This window comes from Anguilla anguilla, chromosome 14, assembly GCF_013347855.1.
Source record: "Anguilla anguilla isolate fAngAng1 chromosome 14, fAngAng1.pri, whole genome shotgun sequence".
NCBI classification, from domain to species: Eukaryota; Metazoa; Chordata; class Actinopteri; order Anguilliformes; family Anguillidae; genus Anguilla; species Anguilla anguilla.
The window spans coordinates 5,376,003-5,390,735 of record NC_049214.1 but is presented as its reverse complement, the minus strand read 5'-3'; the positions used below and the strand labels follow the sequence as shown (position 1 = coordinate 5,390,735).

Here is a 14,733-nt window from a genome sequence, read left to right as displayed (position 1 = left end):
CCCCCGGCCGAGAAGTCTGAACTTTGGTGTGATTCTCACTCCTCAGTCTTGCTTGCTGGAGCAGCGGCAATTTCAGTTTTTTTTGCCCCATGTTGTTCTAAGTGATGGAGAGACCAACTTTAAAAAAAAAAAAAAAAAAAGAGGGGAAGTAATTTTCCCAGTTTGTATTCCAAGCGTAAGGGTTTTCACGTACGACCGTATCCGTACGAGAGCTTGCAGTCTCGGGTTCTCAGGCTCGGCTGTGAGGAGGGGCCCGGTCGAACGAGGTGTCTAAACCGCAGTTCCTGCCGGGGGCTGTCAGCTGTGAACTCACGCCATGTACGACCCGACTTCCTCTAATCTGTACCAAAGCGCTAGCTAGGCTATATGCGGGCACCTCACTGGGCTCTGATTTTGCTATATCATTAAACGTGTCAATTGAACATTTTATGTAGGCTATACATTTCAACAATGCATTTCATTTAGTAAATCTTTATTTATAAATTGTAATGATGAGTAAAAGCATGGCTGGTTTTCAGGAGCTGTGAAGTTAGATGGGTGTCGCCTTTGAGGAAGCGGTTGGACAGTTATGATAATTCTGTCAGATAGGAAGAACAGAACATTCTGGCGACTGGACTGTCATTACTGGCTGAATATGTATTCAAAAATGCAGTTCAGAAGTGCATTTTAATATTTTAAAATGCATTTTGCCCCTTTGCCTCCCAAATTTGGAATGTCCAAGCATGCTTGCACTGCTACGTTCACCGCAACTTCTGTTGTCAGTTCGGGTGAGCGCAGGCGAGCATGAGCTCTCTGAAGCAAGTGATGTCACCTGCTGCTTCACACCACACTTCGCGCGTTGGGTTCGCAGATGAGTCAGCGAAAGACACTTTTTGTGCACCGTAACAGATGGACTTCCTCCCTTCCTCGTGCGACGCTAGTGCCTGTTGTGTGCACCCCTGTGTTTCTCCTAGCCATTCGGCAACGGCACGGTCCAGATTTGCCGGTGGGGCCCGTGTGAGTGAGTCACCGGGCCCTTAACGCGGTGAGCCGCCCAGCAGTCCCGAGTGAACATTACTGTATGTGGAGGGGAACTGCCCCTTCACGAAGTGGCAGTTAAAACTTTGTGTCCCACTTCTAGTCTTTAAAAAAAAAAAAAAAAAATAAGCTGTTCTTTTGGTTTAAAAAAAAAAAAAAAAAAGGCATTGCTGCATCCTCCTAGTGTGGGTGGCAGTAGCTGGAAGTCTGTGATTTGGCAGGCTGTCAGCATAGCACATTTACAGCTGTCCTCACACTGACCAGATAGAAAAATGTGCCTATTTTTCCACTACTACGCAGTTCATACGGCTTGCTAACTTCTTGCTGAATACTTTACATTCAGCCGAACGGTTAGTTACGTTACAAGGCAGCCACTCTCCAACTTTATTTACCTTGCAGAATCAGAATAATCACAACAGAAACGTACAGTTAAAGACAGGCAAGATGGGGATAACATAAGAATGCATGATTTCCATTCACCTCATCTGAGCTCACCATGTGTGCTTATTACAGGAATAACAAGCACACTCAATGGCTACTAAGTTAGTAGTGTGTGCGTACACCGAGATGGCTGGTGATGTCAGGATTTCTCGGCTCCACAGGGATGAATTAAAACCCTGAACCTTCGCAAAAAGAACCCTGATGGCTTGCCATGGATGGAACGATTGCATGTTTTTTTTTTTTTTGTTACACAGTTGCACAGTGGCCAAACCTGGAAGAGGCATGTCTATCTTTTTTTCCAGTCTAAGCAGTCCTTAGAAAATCCTTGGCCTTCAAGCCAAACTATTTCCAGTGTCCGTCCGTCTGTCTGCCTGTCCGTCCGTGCTCGTTTTCCTACGGAGGACTTAAGGTGGCTAATCCTGTTCGGGGTGGGTCGGTGGTTGGATTGGTGATGTTGGGGGGAGGGGAGAAGTGACGGTGGTGATTTATTACGATCTTATAAGCTGCATCTGGCCAGTTCGCTGACCCGTTGATTAAAGGGGGGGGGGGGGGGGGGGGGGGTGTCTGTTTGAATTCTGAAACGGTAGCAGCTAAGCTCTGTCTGAGGGTTATCTACCAGGCGAACGTACCCTCTTTAGCTGAGCGAGTACATCCTAGCCTACATCTAGAATGTCATCCTCTCATGACAAAGACATGCATGGTAGGTGCGCTCCTGCAGTTGCCCTTGACCAAGGCACTGGCCTCAGAACTGGAGTTGGTCCCCCGGGCGCTGCACTGTGGCTGCCCACTGCCCCTAAGTAACTAGGATGGGTCAAATGCAGAGGACTAATTACCCTACGGGGTTCAATGAAAGTATATATCATATCGAAAAATATCATGATCCAGTATAGTTTTTTTTGTTTGTTCGTTATGAGGAGACCAAGAGCTTATGTAACATTGTGATTGGCTCACCGTGATGGCGGATGAGGCAAGCGGGGAGTCGTCGACCCTAGCGGATGATGAAATTCACAAGCTGCTTTCTGTGCTGCCGAAAGCTGTATGTTCCTCTGTGGTAATGCCTACTTACCCCCCTGCTTACTGTGCCCCAGCGGTAGGAGGGTGGGGGGGTGGGAGGGGGGGGTAGCCTCTTGGGGCTCCTTGGGGACGGTCATCTGTAATTCAGGTACGAGCTGTGGAGCTTTAGAGAAGGGGAGCAGAGTGCGCTGCTGGAGTCAACAAGTGCCCCCCCCCTTCCCCCCCCACCACACCTGTGCCACTGCTGCCTCACCATTACCGTCAGACCCCCCCCCCCCCCACCCTCCCTTCCCCCTCCCCCTTCCACTGACACAGCTCAGGGGCGGACGAGAATGAACACTTCTGCCAGGGTAGGCCATTCAGCACACTACGGTCAGCTCTCAACCTGCGGAACACTTTCATAGATTACTTATAGTTCTTAAAATATCGAAATGTTTGCCGTTTGTTTCACTGTACAGAATTGCTGCTCTCATCAAATTTGTGCTTCAGCTACTACTTGGAGTTCCTGTTTGTGGTAAGGGCTTCGAGGTGTACTGTACTGTACCTAGCCAGCGTACCCCCATACCTGTGACTGCTTAAGTTGTGTGTGTGTGTGTCATGACATCGGTATGCTGAGAGAACTGTAGCTCTAAGAGCCTTCCATAAAATGTGGACCAGTCTCAGTAGCTACAGGGACATTGTGGGCGTCCCATGTCCTTTATAATTCCCGGGGTTAAATTGCCCATTTGCAAAAGTGTTTCCATAAATATCCTCAGTGACTGGGAATATATTTCTCTGCTCCTGTTTATGAGCCTGGCTGTAGGGAGAGCGGAGAGGAGGAGACAAGTTCGATACTTGCGATGAGTCGGATCAATTATCTGAACACAACCGTGTCGTGGCTACTGGTGTGCACGCTACAATACAATGCAGGAAATGATCGCTTTCAACAGTTATAGATCAAGCATAAATGAAATGAGAATTGGTGCATTTTCTATTTGATATAAGAATTCTCGGTAAACAGTTAATTTCCTTAAAATTAATACTGAAAATGAGCATTCCGAGCAAGTGAACAAAGGACTATTGTTTTGCATTCTGGCTTTGCTAGCTAATAATAGTGCAAAGTTTCAATGAAACATAATATAAAGGAGACCTTGCCTTATCTAGCCAAGCTGTTTAAAAATAGCTAAATGCTGTGAATGCTAATTTGATGCTTGGATTATAGTGTTATAGCTTTAATCTGTCTTAATCTGTCCTAATGTAACACAGTGGTAATTTAAATTAGTTAGCAGCCTGAAATTATCTAGCTACCTATCTTGCTCATAAAAAATGGGCTGTGCAAACTTGGATTGCTATAAAGATATCAGAAAAATTCAAAGAATATTGGCTCATCAATGTATCAATGAACCATAATGAATGCACCATCTAATGAGGCAGTATAACAAGCACGAAATCATCCAGACCCACAGCGCAACTTGGCGAACTATATAGCTAGCTAGCTATGGCATGTCCTCACCACTGTAACGCTATTTGTTGTCCTCCGTGTGTCCATACATCTGTATCGGTGGTTGTAGCGGTGTGTCCTTAGCTCCTACTCATGCGTGCAGGATAGCATCCGTATGTGCTAACTAGGTTAACTAAAGTAGACGAAACGCTAACATGTTAGGGTTAACTAAAGTAACGTTAGGCAATAAAAAGTTGTGCTTAAAAATCTTGTTCCATTCAAAGTGGTGATTTTGGGAGATGCACCTGCGTCCTACTAAATGAAGCACCACCTGCGCATGCGTCTTACAAAACGTCCATTAGTGAGTGAGTGAGTGACCACAATTTGCCACGCATAGCCCAGTCCTGCCTGCACACTGTGGGAAAAATTCAGAGAATCTGTATGGCAGGGAACTTTTGCTTTGTTCTGTGGGCTAAGCTACTATAACTTCAGTGTACGTCATTAATGTTAAGCGAATACATTAGTATTTTGCGTTATATAGGCTAAACGTTTCAAATTTTTTTTAACAAACAGTGGAAGCGATGTCACTTCCTAGGAAACTTCCTGCGGGTTGAGTGTTTTGTTTACAGGTTAGCTAGCTAACTGATACCAGATACTTTGTGGATAATTTTCTAGTGGCAGGGTTATCATATTGCAGACATAAAAACCCCACCAGAGTCAATTCCAAAATTTAGGAAGTCGGGCACTTCTACTGATAGATCTCACTGAAAGCGTTGTTTACATTTATCGGACTCTGGAACACTGGTCTGCATACTTTTGAAGTAATTTACACAGCATCTTTACGCTCATTTACAATGCACAAGCAAAATTGAAGATGTTTCCAGAAAATATATAAAGATTTTATTTAATCTTCAACTGGGGTTTTTGCTGTTTATTCAGGGCATTAATTTTTTGGTACCGATGACCATAATCGAACACTTTTATGTTTAACTTTAGATTGTACCAGTAACATTAAAAATCAAGTTTTTGGGTTTAGGGCTATTGGCCTGTGTTAGCTACATCATACTAGCCTCATACAGCGTTCAATAAAGGCTAATAATGCACAAGCACTCCTTGTTTTATCACCACTGTAGTAAAGTTTTAAAAAATCAGCGTTTTCTGTCAGAAATGTATTGTCGAGCTTGCATGCTTTCACTACAGTTTATTACTGAGTGCAAGCGCAATATTGCTTACTTGAATAATGGTTGGTTAAGTACTTGAAAGAGACAAGCTGCTGTTCACTGCTAATTCAAGTCTTGAAGGCTACATGTCACCGTTCTCTTTTTTTCAATGTCATAGCTTTTAAACCATTTTGAAGGGTAGGTTTTTGGTAATGTTTTTATTTTTTTTATTCTAAGTGAATTCGTTGAATTAATTTACCAGTATGGATTTTTATGTCAACATTACAATGTTCAGTGAAGAACATTGTAATCACATATTTGTGATCTCAGGCCTTGTGGTTAATTGTTTGCTAAAGTACACGGGATTTCTTTCTTTTTTTACTGTGGTATCGATTTGGATACCGAGAATTGTGGAATTTGACATTTAGCCACTTAGCCGTTAGCCTTTAGCAATTTGGTTTTTAAAATTATGCAAAATTTTTTAGATTATAAAAAATGGGTGAGAAGCATTCTTTTTTCATATACAAAAAAACGTCCCACTCTCATAAATTATTTTGAAGGAATTGGGGAAATGGAAATTTCTCCCATAGGCCATAAAATGTTTTGATCCGGAAGTCTTGAAAATGCCGACGAACCTGAAGGGAATGACGACCCGGCTTTTGAGGCCCATTGCGGCTCTATCAAAACTGACATTACTTAGACAAAAATTTAAAGACACTGCTCTTGAATAACTTGAAAATTACTAACAAGAACAGAAAACAACAATAGCAACAATAAAGGCTAAAAAAAAAATAGGCCGTCTATTTTTTTGATCCGGAAATGCTAACAAAGCTGAAGGGAATTACGACATGACTGATTTCTGTGCGTTTGGAATGTGGGTGAAAGCCTGCTGTCAGGAAAAATACTGCCTCTTGTGCTACTCTCTTTTTCCCACATCGCGCAGGAACTTCCGCCATGGGCTATGCATGGCAAATTGTGGTCACTCACTCACTCACTCACGGACGATCTGAGAAGGACGTTTAGTAGGACGCATGCGCAGGTGGTGCTTCGTTTAGTAGGAGTAGACGAAACTCGAACATGTTAGGGTTAGCTAAAGTAACGTTAGGCGATACAGCTGTGCTTAAACATGTCGTGCCGTTCGAAGTGGTGATTTCGAGAGATGCAGACAGATAAAGGCATTGTGCTAACTAGCGCATACAGATCGCCTACTTTAGTTAACGCTATCCTGCTCACATGAGTAGGAGCTAAGGACACACAGCTACAACCACCGATAGAAATGTATGGACACACGGAGGACAACAAATAGCGTTACAGAGGTGAGGACATGCCATAGCTAACTAGCTATATAGTTAGTATAGTTGCGCCATGGGTCTGGATGGTTTCGTGCTTGTTTATTGGTGAGCTATATAGCTAGAACTTCCTTTAACCCTATCGATTATTCATTTGTTAACATTAAAGATCATCAATCAAAGGAATTGTTTTAAATGTGTGTCCCGACCCCTGACATTTGAAAGTGACCCCCTTAAAAAAAGTAGGCGACCTATTTAGCTCTCTTTAAGTGAGTCCTGGATGAAACGCTGTGCCATTCTGGTCAGTCTCTCATTACTAACACCTAGGTGGTCAAGAAGATATTCTGAGAAAAGTGCAATAGTGCAAATAATTCAGTCTTGTGGAAAACGATTTTATATGATGCTGGTATCGTGTTGCACAGTGCTTCTGCACGCACGTTTATGAAGCTGGGTTGACCTTTGTTCGGAACTTTGCCTTGATTTGAATAACTTTATTGTTCACGCTGTCGCATTTTCCTGTTTTATCGACAAGCGGTCTGCCTAGTTGAACAGGTAGCTAGCTTTCAGGGCCCTTATTTTTAATACTTTATACCCCTTTTCCGCTAGGTTATATATGTCCAGTAAGTTTCCGACAAACTACGCTCTATCTAGCCTACGTTTGTGAGCACTGTTATCCATTGTCTTGCATTAAACCATGGCTATCCTGTTATTTCCTCACCCACCTCTGGGTTCGACTAAAGCCAGTTAGGATTCTTTGGATTGTTGCCGCAAAAGCACCTTCTAGCTTCTCAACGGGTACCTACAGGATGTCAGCTCTCATCAGGGAAGGATTAGCATCTCCAAGTCCATTCTGTGCTAGCTGTCCTGTGGTACTGTGTGGCTTGTAGTGTGCGAAACAGACGCTGGATTACTCATGAGTAAAGAAGAGTACGAATTTCAGTCGCAGTGGTCCCTGCCCGGGTGGGTGGCGTTGCAGTGTAGCAGCTGCTGATTCCAAAAATGAGTGGGACACACGGAACATGTAACAAATGAATGAATAAATAAATAAATAAATGTAAGGGCTGGTCTATGCTAACAAACTTGTATTATGTAGCCTATGTAACTTTTTTAAATAAATGTAATTTAGTGACTTGTTAATATATGTTGTTAATTAGCATAGGGTGTGTCTAATGTAAATTCAATTCTAATATAATAATCTAGGCCTAAAACTCATATGAACCTAAAGTATAGGTAAGATTTTATTTGGTCCATTTATAGCAAATATTAAACATAGCCTAATTGATTAGTTAATACTAGACATTAGGTCGTTACTTATTTGTATTTTATAATATTTGCTTATTTTTGAGAATTAAGTTCAGAACTTTTGTGATTTATAAACTAACCATGTTGGATAAATAATATTTACTGTTCGCTTTGCCACTGACTGTGCTGTGCCATACTGATATATCTAGGTTCCTTACCGTGTTTTTAAAAAATACAAACATCAGCATACAAATGTGTGTAAAATAACACCCACATACAGCTTCCTAGGAACTGCATGCTTATGCCTTAAAAATATGCGGGAAAGAATAACCCTTTCAATCCTGGTAGAGAGGGCATCAGGCTGGTTTGATTGTTGATTGTTCATTTTACAAGAATATTCTCAAGAATAAGAAGGCTGTAATGGGAGCATATTAATTGAATGAAAAACTGAGTGAAGCCATAGCAGGAAGCTTGGGTACATATTTCTTTATTTATTTATTTGCTTATTTTGAAACCCAGCTTGTTACAAGACCCATCACTTTCATTAAAAAAACAATCCAAAGGAAAGGGGTTGAGATATAAGGTTCTTTTAAGAGAGGGTTTGGTTGTTTTTTTGTTGTTGTTCGTAGAGTAAGCTCCTGAATTGAGAAAGAAAAAAGCTCTGTGGGCTTAACTGGTGTCATGAATTACTCAGCTATATTAAAAAAAACCCATTGTGGTATTAGATTTCAGTGGAGTTGGTATAGAAATGCAGAAACCGGCCAGCTATCTTGACGGCCCCCATTGTTCACACAAGGTTCCGTTCCACGAAATGGCTGCGTTATATTCTCCCCCCCCCTTCTTCTCTGTCAAGAACAGCCAGGCTCTCACTGAGCATGCTCAGCGAGGCCTATGTCAGAGATTCTACAGAGAGATTGATCACGTGACTTGGGCACGGACTGTGCATGTGTGGGAAGCTAGACGAAAGTGTTTGGAGCTCCTCTCTGTATCTCTCTGTCTCTCTTTCCTTCCCATCAATGGAAATCCACAGGCTGAACCAGGTACTGCCATGTTTCTGGAGGGCACGACTTAGAGGAAAATGAATCTTTTCCTTTTTCATTTATTTTTTTGTCCTCCTCGAACAGAGGTTGGAGCAGATTGAGTGAGCTGTGCTTCATGGCTCTGTCCTTGCTGTTTTTATTTTTTGGTTTGTGGTCTTTAGCATGTTTCTTTTTTTCTGTTTATTTATCCTTTGGGAATTTCATTCTGCCTGTGAAATTTTTATTTATTATTTTGTTTATTTATTTATTTATTCATTCACTTTGCATTGATGGTTGGTGGAATGATTAGTAGGGATTGGCTGATTGAGTCCGGTCCACCTGAGCAGGCTGTTTCCCCATTTTCCAGTCCTTGTGTTGTGCAGGGACCAACAGTGGAAGACCTTTTTCAGGCACATAGTCTACTCAGGCGCAGTTAAGGACTCAAGCCTTACTCAGAGGCTTTAAGAGTGTGGAGTTCTTACGGCCATAGTGTTTTATTTTATTTTGCCCCTACTTGTGGCTTCGGTGTAAGAGGGAGAAATGTCAGAGTCTTTGCTCAGTGTTTCAGGCTCATCATTACAATGATATTGGCTTTTTTTTTCCTTTGTTCTTTCAAGTGGTTTTCCATAGTAGTTTTTTTTTTTTGTCTCCGCGTTGCGATCTGCCTGGGTGTGACGGTTGTCTGGAGGCTTTGTGATGATGCAAGAAGGGTTGCCATGTTAGCTTCTGGACCATCCCGTATCTGTGCGTGCTCACGTATTGCAAATAATGCTGTTCTGAGGTAGACTATCGAGCTCGGCCTCATGGATATTTGGATACACCGAAGGAATTTTAAGTGGTCAGTGGCTAAGCTGGCTAAATTTAGGGCCAAGGCGGCTCTTCCTTTTTCATCTTCTTTCTTGGTGATTTCCTGCCAATTACTTCCTGAGTGTTTTTTCCTTGACACCAGCAGTGTCTTTTTTTTTTTTTTTTTTTGCAAGATAAAAGGAAATTATCTTTTTTTTCACATGCGTGGAAACATCTGGCTTCTTCCCTTGAGATGTGTGCGTGTGTGTGTGTGTGTTTGTGTGTGTTCACTCGCACACACATATGTGCATACACGCCTCTTTGTGCTCACAGTTTGGCCAGAGCTGAGCAGGCAAACGGTGGGGCCTTGTGTTTGAGTCTGGCTGCTCACTTTGGAAAAGCCTCCACTCTCCCTTCGGAAGAGGTGTGGGAGGCTGAACTGACTACTCTTCTCTCTGCTGTCTGTGCTCAGCTCAGCTCAGCATCAGGCTCTGTTCAGACGGAACAGGAGAGACTGTGAATAAGATTTCATATCGGGCCTTGAATTAATACCTTGTTTTTGAGGTTTTGGGCTGGAGATTGAGGAGAGGAAAGGAAAGGACTGCTGTTTCTCTTTCAGTCGAACGAATCTGAAAATGAAAGTTAGTTTTGGCCTGCTGATTCTCCAAATGGCTGTAAGAACCGGACTGGGCATGCTCCAAAGGTTGCTTGAGGCATTGAGACTTTTACTTGGCGCCTCTGATTGTGTGTGTGCGTGCATATTTGTGTTTGTTTGTGCCTGCACGTGCGTGTCTGAGAGTGCGTCAATGCGTGTTTGCGTGTCCGTGTTTAAGTGAGCCTTTCTGTGTGTGTGTGTGTGACAGTCTGACGCACAGCCTGGCACAGTGAGTGGTTGTGTGGTTTTATTGTATTTCTTTAAGGTATGGTGTAGAACATGTTTTCAGTTGCTGTTTTTTTTCCTGGCTAACTGACGGAAGTACATGACTGTTCTGACCTTGATTGTCCTAATCCTGCCAGGCCTTGTATGGTGTGATTGAGCCGGCCTGTCCAGCAGCAGACACACGCGTGTTTGTACGTCCATTTGCTCTTATCGAGGCCAGGAGAGAACACTAATGAGACATCTGCAGTGTTTCTTTTACCCATTATATTAGGCCACTGCAGTGGCTTCTCACCGGAAGGAAAGAGGAAATGGTCGATTCTGGATTTAAGAAGGCTTTTCAAGGGGGTGTCACCTGACAGGTGTGGGCTAGAAAGTGGAGTATGAATATGACCTCTGACCTGTAATGTGGCGTGACTCAGAGTGTGAAAGTGGAGGCATGTTTAAGATTGCAGGGGTTCGGTAGGAGGGGGATTAGTAGAAACCAGTGACAGCTGTGAAGTGAGTGGTGTTAATTGATGTAATTTGAAGATGGGAACTTTAACACCGCTGATTCTCGCCTAGTGTGGCTTTTTAGCTGAACCAGAGGAGGGGGCAATGAGGACAAAGCCTGCATGTCGGGCATCTTGTGAAGATTAGCCTACATCTTGCGAGTTAAAATGGCCGCTGAAGCTGAAGATTGTTTGAGGACAGGGAAGGACGGTACAGGGTAACTGTGTTAAGTTTGCTTCTGTGGTGATTGTGGGTGTGTGAGTGGTAAACCTGTTTCTAATCTGATCTAACAGTGGAAACGCGCATGGATTTATTATGGTTCAAGCTGTATCTTTAAGGAAAGAACAAGAGAAGTATGATGCTGAAAGAGACATGTTTAAATATATGCTATTCTTTACATCTAGTTGATACCACTGTAGGTCAGGCAAAACATGCTTGAAATTTGGGGTTGAGAGAGATGATGAGGAGAGAGATATGATGGAGAGAAAGACGCAGAGAGAGTATTGTGTATTATTCTTTAATAATTGATGACACTCTTGGCAATACTCATTAATTGCATGTAAACCTGAAGTCTGTTGGTAGAGAGAGATGATGAAAGATAATTGAGAGATAAAATGGAAGATAGGCCTAAATGCATGAGGTCCGAAGGTTGTTTAGTTTTGTTTTCTAGAACGTGTCTCACAGGGAGTCCTGTAGTCCTGGCCAGGGGGTCAAGGGTCACAATGACAGGACAGGAAATGTCATGTCGTTGCTCGGAGAAGGCTGGACGCCAGATAAAGGTATTAGGAGTCATGAGGACACTTTGCTTCTGTGTAGACGAGGGTGTGCGCCTCACCCCCAAATTGAGGAGGAACTGAGACACACGGTGATGATTCTGTGGCGTTCTCATCTGGAGAAGGATCCCCCGTCTTCTGTCTGTTGGGAGTCTGGGAGCCTGGCAGCAAGGGCGTTGCTTCAGTCCGCCCTGTAACTCAATCGTCTCGAACACAAGCCCATTATGCATGGAGGAAGCAGCTTAGACTTCCCCTTCAAAGGGACAACGTACTGTAACGAGGGATTTTTCCCCTCCTTTTCTTTTTCTTTTTTTATTTAAATAATTTTTTTTGGTGCAGATTCCTCAGTGGTGAAAACACCCTCTTTTTCTTGCTGTATCAAAACTGTCAACATGCCCAGTGGTCTAAAATACCTATTGAAATATTATGAAGAAGCTTGCCTATGCATGGGGATAGTGCTCACTAAGGTGTTTACCACAGTGAGTGTGTGTATCCTCTTCACATACGCCTAAAATGGTTTTAAATATTGTACTAAAAGCCCAGGACTTCCCAGACTGGAGATAACGAAAGCAAGTGGCAGAAAAATGTGTGTAATTAGCAACATGCACAAAAATATTTCGGGGACAAAAATAAAAGGACAACACACGGTCTGTGTTAAGAGGATGGAAAGTCAGTCTTGCAGGAAGAGATGCAGTGGCTGGTCATTCGTTTGGTCATCGCGCTGCCCCTCCTGCCTGTTGGAACTGAAGTGTGGGAGACCAGCCAGCTGCCTGTCACCTCTCAGTGCTGCACGAGCTGGGGGCAGAGTGCTGTTCTCAGCACGTTTCCTGTCATAGGTCAAACGAGAACGGCGGTTGGTGGTTTGGTGGGGGTTAATGGTGGCGGTTCTCTGTGCGCCAGGGGGTTCTGGGTAAAGACAGGAGGGCCCTGTGGGAGGTTTGTTTGGGTGAAGGATTGTTCGTGGCTTTAAATTGTTTTTGGGGTTAGCAGGCCTGGGCCATACGGCTGCTCATTCCGTCCCTGCTCCTCTTCATACCTTGCTGTTCCTAAAATGGCCGCTGCTCACGTTCATCAGCGCTCAGCTCTTGTGTGTGTAAAAAAAAAAAAAAAAGAAAAGAAAAAAAGCCACTGAAATTTGAACTCACTGGGCATGCTCTGTCTGAGCTGCGCTAAAGGAACCAACAGAGGGAGCAGTTGGGTCACATGACTGGAGGTGGGTGAGTCGTGCATTCAGGGAGGAGAAGGGAAGAGGAACAATCTGTTCGAGTCTCCCTCTTCTTTTCAATGGAGTCCACCAAGAGAGAGCAGGTATGACGTCAGCCGGTGGGAAGCGGGTTCTTGGCCCGGTTCGGCCTGATATAGCCCGTTTCAGCCTCTCATCCATGGTTCTGAGCAATCCTCTCTGGAGGCTCTTTCTCTTGTTCCATGTGTTTTTTTTTTTTTTTTGTTGTTGTTTTTTTTCCTGTTTTCTTCTGAACCTTCTCTCAGCGTCTGTCTACCATTCAGATGCTGGTCTGTTGAAGGGAATTTTCCTCTGCTGGCTTTGAAACAAGGCTCTTCTCTCACGGCTAAGCTGTGCAACCAGTCCTGTCAGATTCAGTGGCTGCAGGCTAGAGCAGATAGCTTTAGCAGCACCACTAGTCTGGCCCTTACCCCGTGGAAAAGGAGAAGTACCCCAGATGGGGGGGCAGGTCTTTCAGTAATTTAACTGCCAGCTCTCATTAAATGCTATTGAGTGCAGCGGAGGAGTCTAGACTCATCTAGCATCTCTGTGAAGGTAGGAAATATGGACTGTCAAAATGGGATTGATTCTAGGGCCTCTGCAAGGGAACTGAAAAAGAAATTGTAGTTTGGTCCTAAGGGAAGGTTTCAGCCAGTACTGAGGATTTAAAAACAAGGGTTTTGAGGACGGCAGGGAGATGGTTCTGTCTTCCTGAATCACATCAAGCTTCCGGAACCTTCCGCATCACCTTCACCCCGTTTTTTGGTCCGATTTCTTCCTCCTGACCTCATTGAAGCTCTCAGGTGTTTCCTATTTGGAGGTGCATGATGAGGACAAAGACGACAAGCCAAGAGAATCCGCTGGAAAAGTCTGGATAATTTAAGATTATTTTGAGAGGGGCATCCATTAACAAGCAAATAATATAAGCCTTTTCTCTCAGATGAATGGAGTACCTTGGGAAAAAACCCTCAAGAATTATTATTATTATTATTATTATTTTGCTTTTCTACTTGTTACCCTTGAATCGTTTAACTGTTGCCGAGATTTCCACCAAAAAAATAAGTGTGCTAAAACCGAAGAATCTTTGCTGAAAGATGGCAGCAGATCCGAAACGGTTTTTAGGGTGAGCGGCCAGCTCTGGCAGCAGGTTATATCATAGTCCTGGCAATGCTAACGTGGTAAAATTCCCAATGAATTACATGGATTTGGGGTTTCAGGCTGGAGGTCAGGGGAAGATGTGGAAACGGGTGGTGCAGTGTGGAAAAGGGCAGATGGCAGGCGGTTCAGAGATTCTTATTACTCGTTAAATCCCCTTCTGCTTTATGCTTTTCTCTTGTTGAGTATCAGTTAGTAGTTCAGCTGTGGGCTGTTTTTTTGTGTGGTGCTATACCGTACATACTTTACGGGGGCCAGGGTGTTGTGGTTGTAGAGCAGTACCCACTTTTGAGATATAGGCTAATATCTAATCTAATATCTAATATGTTATGGTATCTAATCCGTAAGATTGGGAAAAGGCTTGTTTGACTTGTAACGGTCAGGTTGCCATAGTTTCAGTGAACCTACCCTGGGTAAATAAAGGTTAAATAAATTTTTAAAAATTCAATCATGAGGGGGTGAGGGGGTTGAAGCCAGCACCTTGTGGCTGCTGGGGTTCCACCTGGGCTGGTTACAGATAGGCTATGTTTGATGATGCAGGTGCGGCTAAATGTGTTTATTTTTAAAAATAATTCATTGTTCACGTTGAAGTCTCCACGTTGGAGAAAAATGCTAACACTGAGGGATCAGAGTTGCTCTGAGGAATAGGATGTGCTTTGAGTGAGAGGCATGGCGTAGACAAAAATGGACAAGTGTTCTGAAAGGTGTGTGTGTAGGAAAAGAAACCTTTCACTGGATATCTTTACCAAGAAAAAAACTATTTTGTTTTTGTGTGTAAAGGTAAATTACATTTTCTGGGTCATTTGGGAGCATCACCTTTGGCTTT

At 43.4% G+C, this 14,733-nt stretch overlaps 1 protein-coding gene across 9 annotated transcripts in view; it reads left to right on the top strand.

Moving 5' to 3' along the window:
- Positions 1-14,733, top strand: part of ehmt1b (euchromatic histone-lysine N-methyltransferase 1b) — a 59,431-nt gene that overhangs the window by 7,011 nt on the left and 37,687 nt on the right. The window contains exon 1 of one of the 9 annotated variants that reach the window (XM_035391132.1): positions 8,507-8,623. The exons of 5 other annotated variants lie outside the window; for them this stretch is intronic. In XM_035391132.1, coding sequence (XP_035247023.1) covers positions 8,528-8,623 — 96 coding nt within the window. In that variant the 5' untranslated portion in view covers positions 8,507-8,527. Of the gene's footprint in view, positions 1-8,506; positions 8,624-12,278; positions 12,839-13,283; positions 13,308-14,733 lie in introns of those variants that run through there. 3 more of the 9 variants (XM_035391131.1, XM_035391134.1, XM_035391140.1) reach the window with 3 other exon arrangements.